The sequence below is a fragment of the Vicugna pacos genome, chromosome 9 (assembly GCF_048564905.1).
Source record: "Vicugna pacos chromosome 9, VicPac4, whole genome shotgun sequence".
NCBI classification, from domain to species: domain Eukaryota; kingdom Metazoa; phylum Chordata; class Mammalia; order Artiodactyla; family Camelidae; genus Vicugna; species Vicugna pacos.
In genome coordinates this window covers 25,905,875-25,930,055 of record NC_132995.1, presented here as the reverse complement: position 1 = coordinate 25,930,055, position 24,181 = coordinate 25,905,875, and the positions used below count along the sequence as shown (strand labels likewise).

Here is a 24,181-nt window from a genome sequence, read left to right as displayed (position 1 = left end):
TGCCTCTGTGTCTCTGTCTCTGTCTCTTCCTCCCTCTGTTTTTTCTCCCCCAACTTCCTTCTTTCTTTCTTTCTTTCTTTCTTTCTTTCTTTCTTTCTTTCTTTCTTTCTTTCTTTCTTTCTTTCTTTCTTCTTTCTTTCTTTCTTTCTTTCTTTCTTTCTTTCTTTCTTTCTTTCTTTCTTTCTTCTTTCTTTCTTTCTCTCTCTCTCTTTCTTTCTTTCTCTTTCTTTCTCTTTCTTTCTTTCTTTCTTTCTTTCTTTCTTTCTTTCTTTCTTCTTTCTTTCTTTCTTTCTCTCTCTCTCTTTCTTTCTTTCTCTTTCTTTCTCTTTCTTTCTTTCTTTCTTTCTTTCTTTCTTTCTTTCTTTCTTTCTTTCTTTCTTTCTTTCTTTCTTTCTTTTTCTTTCTTTCTTTCTTTCCTTCCTTCCTTCCTTCCTTCCTCTCTGAAATACACACACATTTTAAAAAAATTTTTTAAACTTTTTTTCGAGATTGATTGAACTATCTTTTATGCTTTTTTGGTGAAGGGCAGGAAGAGGGAGGATTTCAGGCAGAGACTGACTTTGCAATAAAAGCCCCGCAGAATCTCAGAGCTGGGAAATCGTCTAAGAGGAGTGGTCCTTGTTGGGGGACACTTGGCAGGGCTGGTGACACTGGCTGGTAAGAAGAATTTACCAAAGGCACGGGAAATTTTAACAACAAATGAAAGTTTAATAGTTACGCCGCTTACAGGCAACAGTGGGCCACACCGAAAAGAGGTGCCTGGGTGTCCTGGGATCAACGTACAGGTTCTTTCATTGGGGAAGGGGCTGTGAACACAAAGGATGGGGGACAGCCTTCCGATTGGCTACAAGTGAGATTATATATGGGAGGATAGTGGATCTACAACTCCAGTAAGCTGGAGACATGGACTGACACAGGCAAGGCCGTGGAATTTGTGACTCTGATAAGGAGGAGACAGGGGCTGAGACAAGCCGGCCTGAGCTGCGGTGAGGCAGGTCATTTCCCAGGGCTGTAGCTGTACTGAGGCAAATGCACATCCGGACTTTGTCTTCCGAAGAGCAGACAGACGCCTAAGGGCTGGAAGTTTGGGGCCGCAGGGCCTCGGCAGGCGCCAGTTGGCACCGCAGTCCTGAGACCCGGCGCTGAGCACAGTGTCACAGACCCCTGATAGAGGCTTGTACATTTCTTTACAATGACGTGCAGCATGTGCATGTTTATAACTGTACTTACCTATCTAGACACACGAAAAATTGAATTTTTATAAAGATGAGGACAACTTTAGAAAGGATTTCTAATATTTTTATTCTCCTCCTGTAATCCAATGGACTTCCCCCTCCTCCAACCCCAGGGGTGTGACCACCCTGCACTGGCTTGGCTCAGCGGTGCCCTGACCTTCCGCGAGTGTGCGCTGCCCGGATGGGAGCCTGTCTGTTGTTCCCTTGAAGACTGCCTCGGACAGCCCTTCGCCATCAGTCCACACCACACTCTGTTGCCCGATAGGCCCAAAGGTCTTCCTGATGCAGGACCCACACCGTGCCTTGGTGGGAATCCACCTCTGTCAGAACCTCCATGAACATGGAGGAAAACTGCCCAGCGTTCTCCTTCCATAAACCCATCACCATTTGAATCTGTTTGGAAATTGTGAAAGTCAGCCTGTGCTGGGTTTTTCCGAGACGTCCTGGGGTGGTTGGGGAGATCAAGTGATAAAAGGAGGAAGAATTTTGTGATACACAAAGGATCCTTCAAATGTCAAGGATATTATTAGCTGTGATTTGCATTTATGAAGGAAGGAATGGAGGCAAATTAAACGGTCCCTCAGACTCACAAAGAAAGACTCTGCTGGCCCAGCCCACCCCCGAGGACAGGGAAGCTTCCTCGCAGGAAGGTATTCCTACATGGCAGCTGTCTACGGACCGCCCCCCCTTCCCCACCTCCCTTTTGGGCTGGAAGAGTGAGGGCAGCCTCCTCTGTGAATTACATCCAGGAGGAGCCAGGAACAGCCAGCAGGGGGAGGAATTGACCAGCAGAAGAGGAGGAAGTCTTGGCAAGCTTGAAATTCTACAGTGAAATTTGTCATAAAATCCATGTAAATCAGGAGGAGAAGGTGTTCTAAAGTGCGTAAGGAGTTCATAAAAATGAATCCGGATTTGCTATTTCTGAGTTCAGCGAGGCTCCTCCCTCCCAGCCATTCACTGGCCGCTGTGGAATCCTTCAGCTGCCTCTGAGCTTGGCCCGCGCTCTGAGCAAGACACGGAGGCCAGGCGCCTACAGGGACTCAAGACAACGGAAAAGACCCACGTTCCAGTGTTTGAAGTGAAATAAACAGGAAACTTTGATATGTAAAAGTTAGCTGTTTGCGCCGGTTTCATTTAATTCAAGGGGGAAAAAAGCTCAAATTGACTTTTACTTTTGATTCAGTGAATGGGGAATAAATGGATAAGATTTTCACTGTTTTGAAAATTGGATGTTCCTCCATCCCCTGACCTCAGAGTCGCCTCACCACTGCAGGAACGTAGCGGGGAGATGCAAGCTATCTGGGAGGCAGGTCCCTGGGCTGGTCTGAGCCTTGCCCGGAGCCAGTCATGGAAAGCCCTCAGACCCTCAGCCTTGTCTGTAAAATGGGGGTTAGGGGGGAGTTCCCCCTCTTACATGAGGCAGTGATGTGACAGGTTGGGGAGGGGGTGGCTGTGCAAAGCACATGATGTGAGCTGTCACTGAGGGAGGGGGACCGTGCCCAGGCCCAACTGGGAGGGGGCAGTGCCCTTTAATGGGAGCAGAGGGAATGTTGGTCTGCGAGGGTTCCCTCCGCAGGCGCGGTGGGAACGGCAGTTGAATGGGGCAGTTGGAGAGGCGGGCTCCAGGCAGGAGGGACAGGGCAGTGAATCTGGGTCCCTGGAGAGAAGCAGACCCAAGCAACCACAGGCAACTCTCTCTCAGCCCCATGACTTCTGGCCCCTCCTCCTCTCCCTCCCGCCCTAAGGACGAGAGCGTTTCCTGCGCAGGTAAATCCTCTCTGTAGCGATCATTCCCTGGTTTGTCCCAGGACAGGCTGTGATGGGCAGCACCACATCAAGTGTGGCTGCCCGTGAGGGAGGAAGCAGAGACCTGGGGCCCCAGAGCCCAGGGGAGGCCGGGCATGGCCGTTTTGGGAGCCCCCTGCTCCATGTTGTTAAAAACTGTAATGTCAAGACAGGATTTCCAAATCAGATATACAAAAGCCTATGTAAATGAATGAATGCCCTGTTAGACACACACACACACACGCAGAGTAGTGTTCACGATTTAATCACACAATTTTTTTAAAGAGCTTGAATTCATGGTGCACTCCTGTGTGGTACACACAGGTGTAAAATGGGAGTTCTCATCTTTCTTCAATCTCGTCGGAGAATCCCTGTAACTGAGCAGGCGCCCTCTCTTAGAGACTCCATCACAGATCACTGTTTGGGGCCCCCTCCCCTTTCTGCACCCCAGGTCACGTGTGCTCTCACCTGCACCTGCTTACTTCTGTCCTCTCTCCCATCCCTTCTCCCTCTCCCACACCAGCTCTGTATCACTCATGGGACCATCACCCTGGTCTGGCTTCCCACCGGGGTGTGGGGACAGCTGGACTGGACAGACAGGAGAGGTGAGGGGCAGGGGCTGAGAAATGCTTCCCATAGCTTCTCCTCCAAGCAGAGGCTGGACAGAGCCTGGAGGAAGGGGCTGTGGGAGGGCAGGGGAGGGCATGAGTCCTGCAGATATTGATAATTTTGGGTGGCCTTAAATTAAGAATGGATTTGTTAAGAGAGGAACACTGGCCATAATCTCTTATCCTAGAAGGATTTCATGCTTAAGAGTGCAACTGCATTTGGTTGATGCAGGGGAGTCCTAAGGACGGATTTCCATTGTGAGCACCAAGGGAAATGGAGAATCTGATTCTCAAACAAGATATGGTTAATAGGTACTTTTCTGGGTTAGAGAAGCAGGCATGGATCAGAGTTGAGTGAAGTGGGTAGGTATGGAAAATGTTTCTTCTTGAAATGCCCTCAAGGTAGCTTTCATCCTCCCTTTTTGGAGACAGACAAAGATAGAGAAAAATGAAACTACTGTAAGGAAAACAGCAGTGCAGGTGTGATGATAAATGCTAAGTCACCCAGAGCCCAGAGTCAGGGAGACAGCAAGGAGTGGTGGGGATTGTGGCAAACGAAACCACGCTGTGCCCTGCCAAAAAAGCCTTGACGCACTCTGCGTGAGCTGATTGTAGCTCGTGAGCCTACAGAGCTCCCGATTTTTGACAAAAGCCAGAGGACTTTTTTTCTTTTAACGTGATTATCTTCTAATTTTTAAATGTTTTCCTCAAATTCAAAAAATTAAAAAGAAAAACTGAGCAGGCCAAATACAATGGACCTGCAAGGTAAGTATAGTCCGTGATCTATCAGCTTGTATCCCCTGCTCTAAAATGAGAGCTTCCTGCTTCTGCCTTTTCTGGTCTATCGAGGTCAGGTGAGGACCACCCTGCCCGCCAGCAGAGGGATGCGTCAGAGGCTTGCTTCCACCTCCTGCCAACCCTCAGCTGCTCTCAGTGGAACCAGGCAGGCCAGGAGCAGAGTCAGGACTCTGACCTGTCAGGTCCTCACGTTTTTCCAGCTCTCAACAGCGGTCTCCCACCTCCAGCCCGTGACTGCCAGCAAGCAGATTTCTCGCTCCAGGCAGCTCCTCACTCCTGGCAGAGGACGACATGACAGACGGGATAGAGACGTTAGCCAAAGCAGGCTTCCTGATTTAAAAATTCTCGTTCTCCCCCTCGGGGGCTGCCAAATTTAGCAAAGTGCCCTTCCAGCTGCAGCATTTCCAAATGGTCTTAGGTAATCTCAACTCTGCGTTCCCTGGGGCGTGCCCCAGGAAATGCCCCTCCGGCACTCTGATTACCCGCGCCTGGCCAGGGGGCCTGGTGTCCTGCGCTTGGCAGTTTGGAGTCCATACCCCTTAAGACAAGCCGATGACAGCTCGCCACCAGGACTCTTTGCCATTAGAGGAGTGAGGAAAATTCTAGATGTCGCAGGAGGATTCTCTAGGAACGGGACGCCTGCCCTCTCAGAAGGAGGCGGCACTGGGGACGTTCAGCCTGAACAAGAGAGGCATCGCAAACAGGTGGCTGGGGATGAGCAGAGGGACATGGCAGTTGTCTGCACGTGAAGAGAGCATGCATGCTGTCTGCCTGGTCCCGGAGACCAGAGCGACTGTGGCCAGCACATGGCTCTCAGTTTCACAGAAGAACAATTCATCCCCTTTAGGGCTGTTTCTTTTAAAAAAAAAAAGATTTTAACTTTTTATTTTGAAATGATTTCAAGCCTCTGGAAAAGGAACCAGAATGACACTCAGACATTCTAACTACCCTTCATTCTGATTTGTAAATTGACATTTTTTGCCACGCTTGCTTTAACGTTCTGTCTCTATGCAAACTTATTTTTCTGGCAAATCTGAGAGTGAATGGCAGACATTCTCCTCCATTACCTCTAAATACTGCAGTGTGTATCTCCTAAAGATAAGTATGTTCTCTTATATAATCATAACAATCAAAATTATGAAGGCTTAAATTGTACAAGGATCAAAATCAGGAAATTTTACTTTGATATAATGCTCTTCCATAACCTACAGTCCACATTCAGATTTCCTCACTCATCCCAGTAACACACTTATTTTTCCCCTCGCCCAGGATTCAATACAGGCTGTATATTGCTTTCAGCTGTCAGTCTCTTTAGTTGCCTTTAACCTAGAATGTCTCTTTGCCTTTCTGTGTCTTTCACGACGCTAACATTTTTGAAAAGCACAGCTAGTGGTTTTGTAGGATGTTCCTTTGGATTTGTCTGATATCTCCTCGTGACATGGCTCAGGTTATCCATTGGCTGCAGAAATACTGCATGAGGGCTGTCTTGACGAGAAGGACTGGGGTCAGTGGCCAAACTTGTTGAACCACAGTTTATTTGGCCAGAAGGAAATTCTCACCCAAGACACTGAGTTTGCCACTTCTGGTGTCTTCTTGGATTCTCTGGTTCTCTCTCCCCAAAATAGTTTCGGTTGAGTTTCAGAATCGTAGTGAGCTCTTTCGTCTTCATCCAATAATCTGCCTTCCCCTCTCTGCTTTACTCAGACTAATCTCCTGTGCAGCCCTCAGGGCACTGCAGGCAGGGAAGTGGCCCCGAGGCTGCGGAAGCCAAGGGCAGCTGGGTGGGGATCAGAGCGTGGCTGTCGGCCCATGCGGTGGCAGTACCAGGGAGGATGGGGACAGGCTCTGCATCCAAGGCTGTGCTTGCGTCTAGGTTTCCCTCCTCCTGCCTCTCTGGCCAGAGCTGGATTGCATATATTCAGGGAGCTAATAACCCATCCAAGGGTGAGAGGCCAATTTCTTTAATTTTCTTGGTCCAAGCATCCCTGCAGTGGCTATCGGCCCACCACTGCCCTCCTGCAGCAAATCCCAAGAAGTCAGGAGGGCATGGTGCTTTGGGGAGAGGAAGCCGCGAAGAGCATTCTGGTACGTGGACATTGGAGGTCTTGTGGGGAAGGCTCTCTGGGGCTCTTTTGCCCAGGGTTGGGCCTGTGCGGGGGCCAGCAGGCTGCTGTCTACATCAGCAGGAGCAGATCTAAAGCCCTTCACCACCTTTCCCACGCTTGTGGCTCTTGACTCTCCTGCCCAAGCCTCATGCGCGTGGTTCCCTTAAGAGCCTCACTATGCAGGTATCACCACACCCAGCCTCAGCTGAGCTTCCCCCTGGGCTTTCAAATTCTCCTTCTCTCCTCTTCCAACCATATAGCTCTGACCTCACTTCTCATAACAAGTCCTCCCTAACCCCATGCTCTTCCCAGACCGCCCTGATCTGTCCCTCCTTAGAACTTGGGTAGCACAGGAGATCTGCAGTACACTGTCGTGCTGAGCACACACAGCCCGGGCCCAGGGTTTACATTCTCAAATACATGATTCCATGTCACAATGGCCGGGGGCGATCCCTGTGTAACTTCCAGATTCCATTCCTCCACCCGCCAGAGGTAACCGTCATCTTGAAATTGGCCTATATCTTTCCAATTCATATTTTAAAAATAAACTTTATTTTTAAAAAGTTTTAGATTTACAGAAAAGGTGTGGAAAGAGTACAGAGGGGTTCCTCTGTTATTAACATATCAGTGTGGTGTAGGTTTCACAATTAATGAGTAAATGCTGATACGCCATTATTACCTAACATCCGTATTTTATCCAGCTTTCCTTAGTTTTCACCTAATGCCCCTTTTTCTCTTGCAGGTTCCCATCCGAGATACCACATTACATTTAGTCATCAAAGTCTCCTAGGGCTTCTCTTGGCTGTGACAGTTTCTCAGACTTTCCTTGTTTTTGTTTGTATTGTTTGTTTGCTGAGGGGGAGGTAATTAGGTTTCTTCATTGACTTCCGCTTGGAGCGGTTACCGCGGATTGAACCCGGGACCTCTCGGGTGCTGAGCATGCCCTCTGCCACTTGAGCTCTACCCTTCCCCCTTGACTTTCCTTGTTTTTGATGACCTTGACAGTTTTGCGGAGCACTGGTCAAGTGGTTTGTAGAATGTAGCTCTGCTGGGATTTGTCTGATGTTTTTCTCATGATCAGACTAGGGTTAATGAGTTCTGGGGAGGGAGGACCACAGAGGTGAAGTGCCCGTCTCATCCCATCACCTCAAGGGTACATCCTATCCACAAGACTCACTGCTGATGCTGACCTTGGTCCCCTGGCCGAGGTGACGTCCGTCAGGCCTCTCACTGTAGTTGTTCCTTTCCCCCCTTTGTCTTGTGCTCCTGGAAGCATTGTGTTCTGGTTGATGGTGTGATTTCCCACAGGGCTACGAGTCACTTTTGATGCTGTAATGTACACATATTGGGATCAAATTCAGTAACTGGCTGGTGGATGCTGAAAACTAGGTTTCTCGCTTTCGGGGTGGGAGTTTACAGATAAGCAAGGGGAGGAGGCCAGAATTATGATAATCACAGCAGTGGATTACAGTTGGAGAATCAGTGGGAGCTCATGTTTAGTTCAAAATAGATTCAGATGCCTCCATAAAGAAAAACGTGTAGGTATGTCTCTGTATACTAGTTGCTCCGTCAGCTGAGAGGGCCTGGAAGCCACAACATCCCCGTAACAGAACACACCCAGTGTTCACAGCTTGGTTTCTAATAGCATTCCCCAATCAAAGGAATCGGGGCTACTTGGAGAAATGAGACTTTACTGCAAATATATTGATCGACAAATATATGATTGTTTTGCAAGATGTGAACTTTATACATATGGTTATCAGAGTGAATACAATTTCCTACAACTTTTTTTTGTCTCAATTTACAATGTGCACATAGGTTGATGTGTGGATTTAATTCGTTCTTTTTTACTGTTGAATAGTAATATGCTGTATTCAGATTATACAATTGGTCCATTTTCTTATTGATGGATGTTTAAGATGTTGCAAACAGAGCTGCTACACATATTCCTGTGGAGGGGGCAGAAGGATATTTCGTACATGAGAGTCTCTGTGGATTGTTTGCTTGAGTTTTTCTGTATGGTATTTTTATTGAAGTATAGTCAGTTTACAATGTTGTGTCAATTTCTGGTGTACAGTGTAATTTTTCAGTTATACATGTACATACATGTGTATATTTCTTTTCATGTTCTTTTTCATTATAGGTTACCACAAGATATTGAATATAGTTCTCTGTGCTACACAGAAGAAACTTGTACTATAACTCAATAAAAAAATGTTAAAAAGAAAATGAGATGATACAAAAGCATGACCCTTGAATGAAATGTTAATAAGTAGGAATTAACATTAAAGTTTTGTGCTGTCAAGAGGTTGGAGATAAAGCCATAGTTTGAACTAAAAAAAAAAAGAAGAAGAAGAAGAAACTTGTTGTTTATCTATTTTATATACAGTGTTAGTATCTGCAAATCTCGAACTCCCAATTTATCCCTTCTGAACTCGTTTCCCCAACTCTGGTAACCATAAGTTTGTTTTCCATGTCTGTGAGTCTGTTTCTGTTTTGTAAATAAGTCTTTTTTTTTTTTAGATTCCACATAGGAGTGATGTCATATGGTATTTTTTCTTTCTCTTTCTGGCTTACTTCACTAAGTATGACAATCTCCAGGTCCAACCATGTTGCTGCAAATGGCATTATTTTATTCTGAGTAGTATTCCATTGTATAAATGTACCACAACTTTTTTATCCTGTCATCTGTCGATGGACATTTAGGCTGTTTCCATGTCTTGGCTGTTGTAAATAGTGCTGCTGTGAGCATTGGGGTTTGTGTATCTTTTCAAATTAGAGTTCCCTCCCAACATACATCCAGGAGTGGGAATGCTGGATCGTATGGTAAGTCTATTTTTAGTCTTTTGAGGAATCTCCTTACTGTGCTTGAGTTTTTCTAGATCTAGATCTAGAACTTCAGCGTTGCCATGAGTGAGTATGAGAGAGGAGAGGCTAGGAGATGTAGGGGAGAGTTTGTGAGGACAATGAGAGGAAGCATGCAGAATTGAGGGGTGTGTGTGACTCTGTGTGTGACTCCTTGAACAGGTGGAATTTATTCAGAGCGTGTATATGCCTAAGGGAGAGAATGACTGACCATGGCAGTAAGATAATCTTCAACTTAATCACATAACAGCAAATTGTTTATAGAGTAGTTGTCTAAATTACACTTCTGCTAACAGGGTTTAAAAGCTACTGAGCTCCATGTATATGTCAAGACTTACAATTTCCAGGCTTTTTAATATTGCCAATCTGAAGAATGAGAAATAGCTCTTTTTGTGATTGTGGTTTTAATTCACACGTCCTTGATACTCAAAGGTTGAGCATGTTTGTGAGTTCATTTGGCTCATCTGCGCATTATATCTTTTGTCCACTTTTCTAATTGATTGTCTATACTTTTGTTATTGGTGTATTGAACATTCTTTGTAAATTTTGTATACTAATTCTTTATAGTTTAATGACTCACATTTATACCAGCATGTTGCTTCTCTTCTTAATGTAAAAAAATTTTTTTTGAGTTTCCACAACTTATTGATAAGTGAGAAAAGTAAGATGTATGTGATATCATCCAATTTTATAAGAAGTGATAAGTCAAAATACGCATTAAAAAAATTCAAAACAAGATAAGTAAAGAAATTAAAGTATCTGATATCTAACAGCTTCTAACCACATCCAGTCCCTCCACTGTGGCATGGAGCTCTCCATGTCTTCCCTTGGTTCTTTTTCAGGGGAAGGTAATTAGGTTTATTTCTTTATTTATTTATTGGAGGTACTGGGGCTTGAACCCAGGACCTCTTGCATGCTAAGTACACTCTCTGCCACTAAGCTATACCCTTCCCCTTCCCTTGGTTTCGATGATGGCCTCCTGACTGATGTCACATTCCTTCCCTCCTCCCCCGGGCCCTCACCTTACTCCAAGTCTGATCTTTTTTCTTCATTTTTAATGACATTTATCGTTTTCTTTCTAACTTTACAAGCACTACATATTCATTGAAGACGACTAGAAATGCACCAAAACATGAAGTAAAAAATAACAATCACCCATAATCCCCACCAGTCTGATGCATTTCCTCCCAGTGTTTACACTTTTTTTTTAATTGAAGCACAATTGACCTTCAGAGATAAAGAGGAATATTGCCAAGGACGGTGTCAGAGAGCATGCTCTGCCTTTGTATATATGCAGTTGACCCTTGAACAAAGCAGGGGTTAGTGGCACTGACCTCCCCTCACAGTCTAAATTCACGTCCAGTTGTCCCTTGGTGTCTAAGGGGGATTTGTTCCATGACTTGTGGCAGATGGTTCTGCATCAGCGGATTCAACCAACCCTGGATCATGTAGAATTTTAGTATTGAAAAAAATCTCTGTATAAGTGGACCCACATAGTTCAAACTGGTGTTGTTCAAGGGCAAACTGTGTATACACCACATCTTCTTTCTCCATTCATCCATAGATAGACACTTCGGTTGTTTCCATATTTTGGTTATTGTAAATATAGCTACCTCGAACATGAGGGTGCAGATATTTCTTTGAAATTCTGATTTCACTTCCCTTGGATATATACCCAGAAGCAGGATTGCTGAATTATATGGTAGTTCTATGTTTAATTTATTGAGGAAACTCCATATTGTTTCTATAGAAGCTGTACCAATTTACATTCCACTAACAGTGTACAAGGGTTCTCTTTTCTCAATATCCTTGCCAACACTTGTTATGTCTTGTCTTTTTGATGATAGCCATTCTCACAGGTGTGAGGTGATATGAATTCCCCTGATGATTAGTAATATTAGCACCTTTTCATGTACCTTTTAGCTGTTTGTGTATCTTCTTTGGAAAAATATCTATTCAGGTCCTCTGCTCATTTTTTAATTGGATTGTTTTTTATTTCTATTGAGTTGTATGAGTTCCTTATACATTTTGCCTATTAACCACTTATCAAATACTCGATTTTCAAATATTTTCTCCTATTCCTTAGGTTACCTTTTAATTTTATTGATTGTTTATTTTGCTGTGCAGAAGATTTTTAGTTTGATGTAGTTCCACTTAATTATTTTCACTTTTTATTTTGCTTGTGCTTTTTGATGTCATGTTTAATAAATAGTTGCTAAGATCAATGTTGAGGAGTTTTTCCTTATGTTTTCTTCTAGGAGTTTTATGGTTTCCGTTCTTAGGATTTAAGTCTTTAATCCTTTTTGAGTTAATTTTGTGAGTGGTATAAGATAGGAGTCCAATTTTATTCTTCTGCATGTGATTATCCAGTTCTTCCAACACCATTTTTGAAGAGACTATCCTTTCCCCATTGAGTATTCTTGACTCCTTTGTCAAATATTAGCTGACTGTGTAAGTGAGGATTTATATCTTGGTTCTCAATTATGTTTTTAGTCTATGTTTTAATTACTATAGCTTTGTAGTATACTTTGAAATCAGGAAGTGCCTCCAGTTTTGTTCCTCTTTCTCAGAATTGTTCTGTCTATTCAGGGTCTTTTGTGGTTTCATATACATTTTAGAATTTTTTTCTATTTCTGTGAAAAATTCCATTTAAATTTTGAAAGGGATTGCACTGAATCTATAGATGGCTTTGGGTAGTATGGACATTTTTAACAATATTAATTTTTCTGATTAATGAATACAGGTTATCTTTTCATTTGTTTGCCTCTTCTTAAATTTCTTTTCTCCAAGACTTACAGTTTTCAGTGTACAGATCTTTTACCTCCTTTGTTAAATTTTTCATAAGTATTTTTATGGTTTTTGATGCTATTGTGAATGGATTGTTTTCCTTCTTTTTCAAATATCTTGTTTTAGTGTATAGAAACATGGCTGATTTCTATATGTTGATTTTTTATTTTATAACATTACTAAATTCATTGATCAGTGCTAATAGTTCTTTCGGTGGAGTCTTCAGGATTTTCTATGTATAACGTCCTATCATCTACAGAGACAATTTTACTTATTCCTTTCTAATTTGGGTGACTTTATTTTCTTTTCTTGCCTAATTGCTATGGCTAGGACTTCCAGTACTATGTCGAACAAAAGTGGTGAGAGTGAACATCCTTGTCTTCCTGATGTTAGATGAGACTCTGTCAATCTTTCATCATTGAGTGTGATGTTAGGTATGGGTTGATCATGTGTGGCCTTTATTATGTTGAGGTATATTCCTTCTATACTTAATTTGTTGAGCTTATGTATTTTTTTAACATGAATGGGTATTGTATTTGGTTAAATTTTTTTGCTACATCTATCAAGATGATCGTATGACTTTATTTTTCATTCTGTTAATGTGATGTATTAATTTATTGGTTTGTGTATGTCAAACCATCCTTGCATCCCAGGGATAAATCCTTCTTGATCATGGCATATGATCCTTTTAATGTGCTGTTGAATTCAGCTTGCTAGTATTTTCTTGATAGTATTTGCACCTATATTTATTAAGGATCCTGATCTGTAGTTTTCTTTTCTTGAAGCATCCTTGTCTGACTTTGATATCAGGGTAAAGCTGGCCTCATAAAATGAGTTTGGGAGGTGTTCCTCTTTAATTTTTTGGAAGGGTCTGAGAAAAACTGTCACTAACTCTCCTTTGAATATCTGGTAGAATTCACTAAAGAAACCATCTGGTTTGGGGATTTTCTTTCTTGGGAAACTTTTGATTACTGATTTAATCTCCTTACTCATAATTGGTTTCTTCAGATTTCCTATTTCTTTATGATTCAGTCTTAGTAAGTTGTATATTTCTCTGAACTTATCCATTTCTTCTTTGTTATCCAATTTTTTGGTGTACAGTTGTTCCCAGTAGACTGTTACGATCCTTTGTATTTCTGCAATGTCAGTTGTAATGCCTACCCTTTCTTTTCTCGCTTTATTTATTTATTTATTTATTTATTTATTTATTTTATCGCTTTATTCTTTCTTGTTTTCTTAGATTAAATGAAAGTTTGTCAACTTTGTTTATCTTTTTAAAAAACAGCTCTTACTTTCATTGGCCCTTTCTATCATTTTTCAGTATTGTATTTCATTTATTTCTGCTCTGATATTTGTTATTCCTTTCCTTCTGCTAACTTTATTAGGCTTATTTTTTTGGTTTGGTTTTGTTTTGTTTTTTAGTTACTTGATGTGTGAAGTTAGGTTGTTTATTTGAGATCTTTCTTTCTTCCTAATATAGGCACTTACCACTATAAACTTTTATCTTGGAACTATTTTTGCTGCATCCCATAGGTTTTGGTATGTTTTGTTTCCATTTTTATTTCTTTAAAGATTTTTAAAAATTTCTCTTTAGATTTTTTCTTTGACCCATTGGTTGTTCAGAAGTGTGTTGTTTAATTTCCACCTATTTGTGATTTTTCCATCTTTCCTCTTGCTATTTATTTCTAGTTTCATTCCATTGTGGTCAGAGATACCTGAGATGATGTTAATCTTAAATTTGTTAAGACTTGCTTTGTGACCTATCATGATATATCCTGGGGAATGTTCCATGTGCATTTGAGGAGAATGTGTATTCTACTGCTGTTAGATGCAATGTTCTGTATATATTTGTTAGGTCCATTTGGCCTAAAGTAGGCCAAATATTTCTTTATTGATGCTTTTGTCTGTATGATCTATCTCATGTTGAAAGTGGGGTATTGAAATCCTCTACTAATATTGTATTATTATCTCTTTCTTCATATCTGTTAGTATTTGCTTAATATATTTAGGTGCTTCAATATTGGGAATATAATCATTATATCTTCTTGAAAAATTGACACCTTTTTTGTTATGTAATAACCTTTATCTCCTCTTACAGTTTTGACTTAAGTCTGTTTTCTCTGATATAACAACCCATGCTCTTTTGGTTTCCACTTGCATGGAATATCTTTACATTCCTTCACTTTGATCCTATATATGTCCACAAGGGTGAAATGAATCTCTTGTAAGTGGTGTATAATTAAGTCTTATTTTCAAATCCATCCAGCCATTCTATGCTTTTTGATTGGAGAATTTACTCCATTTACATCTAGGCTAGTTACTGATACAAAAGGACTTACTAATGCCATCTTACTGTCTTCTGGCTGTTTTGTAGTTCCTTTATTCCTTTCTTCCTCTCTCGCTGCCTTCTTTTGTGAATTGATTTTCTGTAGTTGTATGCTTTGATTCCCTTCTTCTTATCTTTTATGAATCTCCTATAGTTTTTGCTCTGTGGTTACCATGAGTTTACATAAAACATCTTATGATATAATAGTCTGCTTTATGCTGATAACAACCTAACATTTTACATACAAAACCATACCATTTTACTCCTTCCCTTTGTATTTTGATATCATAATTTACCTCTTTTATATTGTGTATTCATTAACAAATTCTTTTAGCTATAGTTATTTTTAGTAATCTTGTCCTTTGCCTTTATACTAGAATTGAATGGTTAACATACTATCATATTATAGAATTAGCATATTCTGAATTTGACTATATACTTACCTTTAACAGTACTTTGTATATTTTCATATGTTTTCAGATTACTAATTAGTATCTTTTACTTTCAGCCTGAAGAACTGCTTTTAGCATTTATAAGACAGGCCTAGTGGTGATAAAGTTCCTCAGCTTTTGTCAGGAAACTCTTTATCTCTCCTTCATTTCTGATTAGTATCTTTGCCAGATAGTATATTCTTGGTTGGCAGTTTTTCCTTAATACTTTGAATATATCATCCCACTCTCCCCTGGCCTGTAAGATTTCTGGTGATAAATCTGCTCATAGTCTAACAGGGATGCCCTCATAAGTATCTAGCTTCTTTTCTCTTGCTGTTTTTAAGATTCTCTCTTTATTTGATTTTTGACAGTTTTATTCAAATATATTTTGGAGAGGCTCTCTTTAAGTTCCATTTGTTTGGTGACCTATGAACTTCAAAAATTGGGATATCCAAATCTCTACTCAGATTTGGGAATTCCTCAGTCGTTATTTCTTTAAATAAGTTTTCTACCTCATTCTCTCTCTCTTCTCCTTCTGGAACTCCAGTAATTTCAAAATTGTTTCTTTTGATGGTATTCCATAAATTATGTAAGCTTTCTTCACTCCTTTTCATTCTTTTTCCTTTGTTCTCCTCTGTCTGGATAATTTCAAAGTTTTTGTCTTCCAATTCACAAATTCTTTCTCCTGTTGATACTTTCTATTATATCTTTCATTTCATTTGTTGTGTTCTTTAGATCCAGCATGTTTGTTTGGGCCTATTTAGTGATTTCTGTCTCTTCGTTGAACTTCTCGTTTTGTTTATGTATCATTTTTCCTGATTCAATTGAATCTTCTTCCTGTGTTTTCTTGTAGCTCATTGAGTTTCCTCAAAACAGCTATTTTGAATTCTTTACCTTTTATCTTTATCTTTTGCAGATCTCTATGTCTTTGGGAATGGTTACTGGAAAATTACTGTTGTCTTCAGTGGTTTCATGGTGTCATGTTTCCTTGATTTCTCATATTCTTTGAAGTTTTGTGTTGCTATCTTCACATTTGAAGTAGGAGTCACCTCCTCCAGTCTTTACTAACTGCCATTGGGAGAGAAATATCTTCTGTCAGCCTTTCTAGGGGTTCTGAGGTTTTCTCAGACCTTCTATGGATTCACCTGCAAAATTGTTATTGTTGGACAGGAGGTAGGGAGGCAAAAATGAGGGATGCATTAGCCATGAAGTTGATGTCACTACTACATATATTCTTGAGTAAGTCTCTTCCCCTCTCTGGGCCTCTCTTCTGTACAATGAGGAGTTTGTAAAAGATTACATCTGAGGATACTTCCAACCCTGCCATGCCGTAGGTTTATTGGCCATTAAAACCTCGATGGGAATCGGTTTATTTTTTGTTTCTAGCAGTAAAAAAATCCAGAGAGAAACCATAGGATGGGAACTCATGTAATTATAATAGTGAGACTTCTCATTGCAAGTGACAGAAACCAACTCAGGATAGTTTAGTTTAAAAAGGAGAATTTATTTACAGGATATAGCAAGCAGAATGTCTTGGAACCCTAGGGCATAAAGCTATGTCTCAGGGGAGAACTGGAACTAGAATAGAAAATCTTTAGGAATTGTTCTCACTTTTTGGGTTTAGTTTGAATGTAATGGTTGGTTTGTGGACTAGACAGGCACTTCAAAGAGTGTGCTCTCCACCTGGATTATTGGTTTCCCTTTGGGGCAGTGGTCATAGAAGTGGGTGTGGGTTTGCTCAGATGTGTCTGGTCCTGAGAGGTGGCCTTGTTGAAGTCCTCTGATCCTTGGATGTGAAGATAGGGGAATGTGGATACACAAACTCCTGGGTATCTGAAAGAATCAAGGAGGAAAAGGGAATATGTATGTGTGACAAACTTCATGCTGGGTCACACTAAGACAGAAAATTGACCTTCTTGAGGTTCTTTTGCTAGGGCTAGGACTCAGATGTGGCCATGGGCTAGCTCCTGATAGAAAACCTGCAATAGGCTTTTCTGCTCCCAGTAAACCCAAAATGGGAAAGAAAAGGAACAGAATGTCCTTGCTAGTAAGAAAGGCTCATGATGGAGTTGACAGATGCATAGGGCTTCTGGCCATACTCCCCTATAAATGTGGAAGGTAACTGGTGAAACCAGGTCTGAGTGGTTGGAGAAAGGGAGCTGGGTGAAGTAGGAGCTGCCTGATCCCATTCCAGAGTATCTTCATCTTTCTGCTGCAGAGTGAAGGTCCTTAAACCAAGAGCCCAGGGTTCTAAACTGCCATCAAGATGGTGGGCGATGTCCCCTACCTTATCTCAGATCTGGATCGGCGAGGCCAGCGGAGATCCTTTGTAGAGAGATATGACCCCAGCCTGAAGACCATGATCCCAGTGAGACCCTATGCAAGGTAAACCATGAAAAGGATTGGAGGGAAGGAGGTAAATTCTTCTATCATGGCTGACTTCAAACTACCAATGCGATGTCACTGAATGCAAAGTCAGGAAGAGACGCACAATAACAGAGTCTTACTCTATGTGGTATTTCTACCACATAGACTTACAGAATCTAAAGATCATAGAAATTAGTAAAATCTAATAAAATAATTTAGCAAGCTATGAGTTTTGAGTGTTTAATGCCTTTATGTTTACCATAATTTACTTACATGTAATTTAATTTTTAATATTGGCTGTGTTCAAGAACTGACCTACAGAATTCCTAAAAATCTAACAGCCAACTTTCTCAAGCTGGTAAGAGCTGGCCCAGCACACCACTGCTCATGGGACTGATGGATGTGAGTCACGGTCTGGAGGTGGCTGTGGTTATTGCTGTAGTCAAGAATTACAGTCAGAGACTCAAGGCCATGACCCCAGCATCCTGGGACACCGAGCATCTCATTTGTCTTAGGTTGGCAACCAACCCTGTGGATGACGCAGGGCTGCTCTCCTTTGCCACATTCTCCTGGCTCACACCAGTGATGGTGAGAGGCTACAAGCACACGCTGACTGTGGACAGCCTGCCCCCATTGTCACCGTATGACTCATCTGACGTCAACGCCAAAAGGTACCAGTGTTTGTATGGGTCGTATCTAGAGAGGAGCCTACCTTGGGAAGGGTCCTGCGATCACTTTCGTGTGCTCCCATTTCCCTGTGCGAAAATGGATGCCCACGGGTCCTGGTGGCTCTTCTCAGTGGTTTATCTCTGAGATGTGGGCTGGGCTGAACTTCCTGACCCAATCTCTGTGGAGGTGAGGATTGGGAGAGTTGGTGGGGAGAAAGAGCTGCTTGAGGGCTATGACTGGAGGCTTCAGGACCATTCTGGCCAGGGGTTTGTCTGTAGGAGCACTCCATCAGGACAGGAGTGGCCAGGATCTTACTCTGCTCTGTGCTGGTTGGACCCCATGGGGGCTGCTGCATGCAGTTCCAAGCATTGTGTTTTGTGTCACTTTAAACATCGTCCTTGGGCTTTCATATTAACAAGATGTTTGGGTTGAACTGAATGACAACTGCCGATATTTGACAATTTTGACTTGCAAAAACATAAATTTCGTTGGTTCAACCTAATTCATATTCATGATAAAAAGGGGAAAGTGACAGAAGTGGAAGCAGTGGAAATATCCCCACCCTACTGCACCTCGACGCCCCAGAGATCAGCACTGTGACATGTCTGTGTGCATCCTGCCAGAATTGCCTCTTCTCTGATTAAACCCTCTGCTACCATCTTCTGCACATCAATGCTTCTTCCTCCTCCTCCCTACTCACAGGTCATGTTTTTTTCTCTGAAGAAAAAAATAAAGCATACTAACTATTGATTGCCATTTTGCTATTTTCAGCTAAGAGTGTACAAAGATTTTTCCCACAGCACAAACCCAGCAACTTCATTCTTTCTAACAGCTGCATTGAACTTTGAGGTTCTTGTCCTCAACAACAAGGAAGCCCTCCAAGCCCTCTCTCTGCATTTGTTTCTTCTGGAGCTCTCCTTCTCTTTGGCTTCATAAGCTTTAAGGGCTGGAAGTGCTAATCATGGCCTTGCAATTGCTTCTGCAATTGTGCTTCCCTTCATCTATGCCCTGCAGAAATCTCAGGCAGTGGGGTTTTCCAAAATCTACAGTCTGGAGACAGTTTCCAGGGAGCACAGGGAGCTCGGGGCTGGACCAGTGCTTGTGGAGCGCTGAGTTTTCCTTCTACCTCTGTCTGTTTTTAATGTTTCCTTCCATCTACCCCACATCATCTTAGATCCCCGTTCCTTTCAGACTATGTTCTGCTCCCAGGTGATCATATCCACTCCGAAGGCTTATACACCAAACACACACTGACAACCTTAGTAACAGGCTACCTTCAGCCCATGCCTCCGAGTTCATACACCCAACATCCAACTGGACAGCTGAACTGGGATGAGTCACTAGCATCTCATATCTAAAGCTGCACTTGATCCTTAGCCCCACGGGGTGACGTTTCCTCTTCCTTTTCTCCCGTCTCTGCAACCTCCATTCCCACAGTTGGCCAAGCCAGAAAACTGGGATCCCTAATCCCCCTTCTCCTTTTCTCCCACAGCTGATTCATCAGTAAGTCCTGTGGTCTCCCCCTGTCCACCTTTCCTTAAACCCAGTGTCAAGTCACTGACACTTCCCACCTGGATGGTGACCATCTCCTGCTGTGTCCTCCTTGCTTTGTCTTGCTCCCCACCCCCAGAATCCACTGCTCTCACAGCAGCCAGATGTCCTTTTAGATATATACAATGATATTGCTGCATCGGCTGAAAAACCTGCAGTGGCTTCCTTTGCACTCGGAATGAAATCTCAACTCCTTCCCGAGGACTGTGAGGTCCCATGGGGTCTGGCCCTGCCTCACCTTCTGGTGTCAGGCCAGCCCCTCTCTTGGGTCACCACATTCTTGTCGCACTGGTCTCTTTTCAGACCTTTGAAATTGACAAACTCCTCCCTGCCTTGGGGAAGATTTTTCTCTTGGTTCTTCTGTTGCCTCCATCTTTTTAACACAACTGGTATTCTGGGCAGGAGGAGGAGGAAATGAGGGCCTGGAAAGTGCCTGGTGCCAGATACCAGCTGGTGCTGTGTCCAGGCTTTGCCTGCTGCTTCTCCCATGTCCCATCCACCCTGCAGAAGAAGAAGGGAGAACCCATGCTGTTCATCTGAAGCCACCACTCCTAGGCACAGGGGCTGTGCTAAGCATTCTTGCAAAGGTTTGTCCATCAGAGTAGATTCAAATAGCACATGGAGATGTTAAGTCCCTTTCCTTCTTCCTGTTCTTCTATCACAGACTTCAAGTCCTTTGGGATGAAGAGGTAGAAAAGGTGGGTCCTGAGAAAGCCTCTCTGGGCCGCGTGGTCTGGAAATTCCAGAGGACGCGTGTTTTGATGGATATCGTGGCCAACATCCTCTGCATTACCATGGCGGCCATAGGGCCGGTGAGTGGGGCAGCCCTTCCTCTGCCTTGTCTCCCGGGTCCCCAGACTGGCAAAGAATGTCATTAGTTACTTTCTCTACGAGCTGGTGGGTTTAGTACATTGTCATTATCCTTGAGTTCCTTAGGGGCGAATTTTCATAAAGCTAATCTTTGCCGAGCACAGCGGCAGCCCCTGAAATTAATTAAAAAGTTTGCCTCATAAAGTCAGCTTGCTGACATTATCCGAGGCCGCCTACACCAACCTCAGCCCCCAGTGGCCCTCTCCTCTCTCTCCATGGTGCTGTTTTACAGACGGTTCTCATTCACCAAATCCTCCAGCAGACTGAGAGCATCTCCAGGAAGGTCTGGGTTGGCGTCGGCCTGTGCGTGGCCCTTTTCACCACTGAGTTTACCAAAGTCCTCTTTTGGGCCCTTGCCTGGGCCATCAATTATCGCACGGCGATCCGGTTGAAGGTGGCTGTCTCCACCCTGGTTTTCGAAAACCTGGTGTCCTTCAAGACGCTGACGCACGTGTCAGTTGGTGAGGTAAGCTGGGCCAGAAGGAGCCCAATTTTAGAAAACTAAGCCTCAGGTTTCCTGAATATGCATGAGATGTGCTTCCTGAATGGAGCACCTGCCTCAGTTTTGTCTGTCAATGTCCTGCCCATCACGCCCCACCTCGCTGCTAAAGGAGGTGGTGGGAGACTCAAAGCACAGGAAGAATTCAGAGAAAGGAGGGCTCCATTCAAGCTGGAGCAGTACGGAGCGGTATGAAGCACATGCGGGCATTTAAGATTGATTGACTAATGGGTCTGATCACTCTAACTGTGTAGTGTTCGGGATGCCAAGGTCATAATAAAGACCATGCCATTTGGACTTCAGAGCTGACATTTTCTTAAGCCCTTAACTTTTAGCGGTAAATTCTTCACCCTTTACACAAGAACACTTCCCTGGCCAAGGGAACCCTAGGTGGTGTGAGATAAGGGAGAAGGCTTGCTTCTTTCTCACAGCTGGTCTTCCAGTTTGCTCAAAGCATCTGTATCAATTACGGTTAGGTTCAGTTGCACGCAGCAGAAAACCCCAAATAACAGTGGGTTAAACCAGATGCAGTTATTTCATTCTGTAAAAGAAGTCTGAAAGAGGGAGATCCAGGGCTGAAGTGGGTGTTGCTGAAAGATCGGCCCCATCCCTGATGAGCCATATAACTCAGAGACCGGGTCTTGGAGCTTAGAAGAAAAGAGGCAGCTTTGTTACTTTGCCAGGCAAAGGGGACTCATAGCAGGCTAGTGCCTTCAAAACTGGGAACTCACCTTGGGGTTGGGGTGGGGTGGTTATACAGCCATAGCTCAAACAATGATGCTTCAGTAACAATCAACAGGATCATTTTCTCATCAGAAGACTTAGAATGGCGTCACGATGCCTCCAGGGCAATTGTGTAGAGGCTAGCAGTTACATCTCTTTATCTCGTAAGCACTCAAGGCGTGGTCTTCTCAGTAATTCAGGCTATTTTGTAAGGTTACAGTCCTGCGACCTCCTCCTTGGAGAAATGACTCAGAGACTGAGCATGATTATTACTTTCAGTTACTGGAATAAAGTAGAAACAGTTAGATCAATAGCTTTAGTTTTAGCATTAGGCCTAGAGCTGTAAGTAGCAACTGGTCGGTCAGGTTTGTTGACCGTTCTAAGGGCAAGCATAAGAATAAGCAATCTGTTAGCCTAAATGTGGCCATTTTATTATTCCTCCTTCATGAGGACTTCCAGAACTTTCTCTCTTTCTTCATCACTACCCTAGCACATGCTCCCATAATGGTTCAGGATGGAGGCTAGGGGTCTAGTGTTCCCACCCATGTTTCAGATAGGTGGGAGGAGGAAGGAGACAAGAACAAAAGGGCTATGTCTTCCACATTGAGTGGGTTCCCTTTAAGAATTCATCCCCAGAGTTCCAGTCAACACCTTGGCTTCTATCTCATTGCCCTTCACGTAGTCACGTGGTCATGGTCCTTCCACAAACGAGGCTGGGAAATGTGGTCTTTTTTAGCTGGGCACACAGCTGCCCTGATTAAGCAGAGTTGAGCTAATAAGGAGAAAGGAGAGAGAGATACAGGGTGAGCCGCTGTCAACCTCGCCAGCACGCTCCTAAGGTGGTTAATACTGCTCTTTAAGCCTTCCCTCATCTGGATTCTCAGTTCTAAAAGACCAGCCTCTCCAAAGTCATCCCAGAATGAGGCCCCGGAAAACTCACCATGTTGGTTCTTAGATGACCCCTGTGAATGAAAAATATTGTTAGTCATATCAGTAAACAAAGAATGCTGAAGCCATCAAGTCATCAGCTGCTGCCGCCACCCACCAGCGAGGATAAGCCTGCAGCCCAGGTTCTGCAGCCACTCACAATGGTGCCCTCTGAGGGGACTCGGAACAAGAAAGGACAGGATACTGGCCCTAGATAGTAGGTGCTTGTCAAAGGAATGAATTCAATGAGCCCAAATATCTGCTCCCTCCTATACATAGAAGAGTGCTAAATTCTTTAACTTGAGCTGCCTGGTTTTCTTTAGATAACAAGCAATCTTTTATTGTTCCAACTACCTGGTCTTTTTTGTAAAGCTCCTATATATCCCAGCTCCTCCCCTACCTCTTGGGAGCAGTTTCTCAGAGCGATCTGAGAGGCTGTCATCCCAGCTCGAGTCCTCCAGCCAAATAAGACGTAACTCTCAACTTCTAGGCTGCGCATTTATTTCACTTGACACCCCCGTCCCCCTTGAAGACAGTTTTTCTCTTCCTTCCTCTGACCCCTCAGCCACTCTGAAAGCCTTCAGTGGAGGAAATGCTTGGGTGGCCCTTCCAAAGCCTGAACCCGTGTGCTTTCATTCCAGGTGCTCAATGTACTATCAAGTGACAGTTATTCCTTGTTTGAAGCTGCCTTGTTCTGTCCCCTGCCAGCCACCATCCCTATCCTAATGGCTGTCTGCGCCGTCTATGCCTTTTTCATCCTGGGGCCCACAGCTCTCATCGGGATAGCCGTGTATGTGATATTCATCCCCATCCAGGTAATGGCTGGCCTTTGCAATTGACGCCTGTCTGTCACACACGCTCTCACCAAAGCGGACAGAAGGCTTTGTTCCCGGGGCGTAGCCCGGAAGCCTTTGTGCTCACAGACTTGCTTTCTTTGTTGGCCCAGCATAGATTTTTTAAAAAATACTTGAATTGGAATGCCCTGGGGGAGGGGGGCCATGCTTCTTCAATTTGTCAAAGTCCCCAGCACTTCCTTGCCTCCTGGTGATACATGCATTTGTATCACCTGCCCAGTCCCCAGGGGTGTCCCCCAGAGCACCGTGGCCATGACTCAGGGGAAAGATTTGGCTGAGAATCTCGGGCCAACTCCCTTTAGAACTTTTCCTGGAACTTATACACCAATCCCTGGATTTTTAGGCCAAATGCAACTCAGCAGTTCTCTCTGAACAGTGTTTGTACCTTGATTTCAGATGTTTATGGCTAAGCTCAATTCAGTTTTCCGAAGATCAGCAATTTCGGTGACAGACAAGCGAGTTCAGACAATGAATGAGTTTCTGACCTGCATCAAACTGATTAAAATGTACGCCTGGGAGAAATCTTTTACCAACACCATTCGAGGTAGGCTGAGCAGGTGCTTAAAGAACCACTTACCTCGTAAAATGTGCTTTCTAAGCAGTTCTTAAGGTTCCTGGGACCAGGCATTTCAGAAGTGGGCTGAAGGGACCCCAGAACTGGTCTGCAGGATTTTCAAAGGATTACAGAGATTTTATAATAGACCCAGACATCTGCTCTGGTGAACCCAGCAGGTGAGTGACATACGATTTTGCCTTACTGAAGCTGATGAATGCTTGTAGT

The 24,181-nt window shown here is 43.3% G+C and overlaps 1 protein-coding gene across 5 annotated transcripts in view; it reads left to right on the top strand.

Moving 5' to 3' along the window:
* Nucleotides 1–2,839: 2,839 nt before the first annotated feature.
* ABCC12 (ATP binding cassette subfamily C member 12) overlaps nucleotides 2,840–24,181 on the top strand; it is a 70,210-nt gene continuing 48,868 nt past the window's right edge. For all 5 annotated transcript variants that reach the window (XR_012075576.1, XM_072967301.1, XM_072967302.1 and 2 more), the window contains exons 1-7: nucleotides 2,840–3,002; nucleotides 17,159–17,325; nucleotides 17,823–17,978; nucleotides 20,192–20,339; nucleotides 20,630–20,863; nucleotides 23,188–23,361; nucleotides 23,797–23,944. Coding sequence is in view for 4 of the 5 variants with exons in the window: in XM_072967301.1 (XP_072823402.1) it covers nucleotides 17,207–17,325; nucleotides 17,823–17,978; nucleotides 20,192–20,339; nucleotides 20,630–20,863; nucleotides 23,188–23,361; nucleotides 23,797–23,944 (979 nt within the window). In the remaining variant the exon portion in view is untranslated. The remainder of the gene's footprint in view (nucleotides 3,003–17,158; nucleotides 17,326–17,822; nucleotides 17,979–20,191; nucleotides 20,340–20,629; nucleotides 20,864–23,187; nucleotides 23,362–23,796; nucleotides 23,945–24,181) is intronic.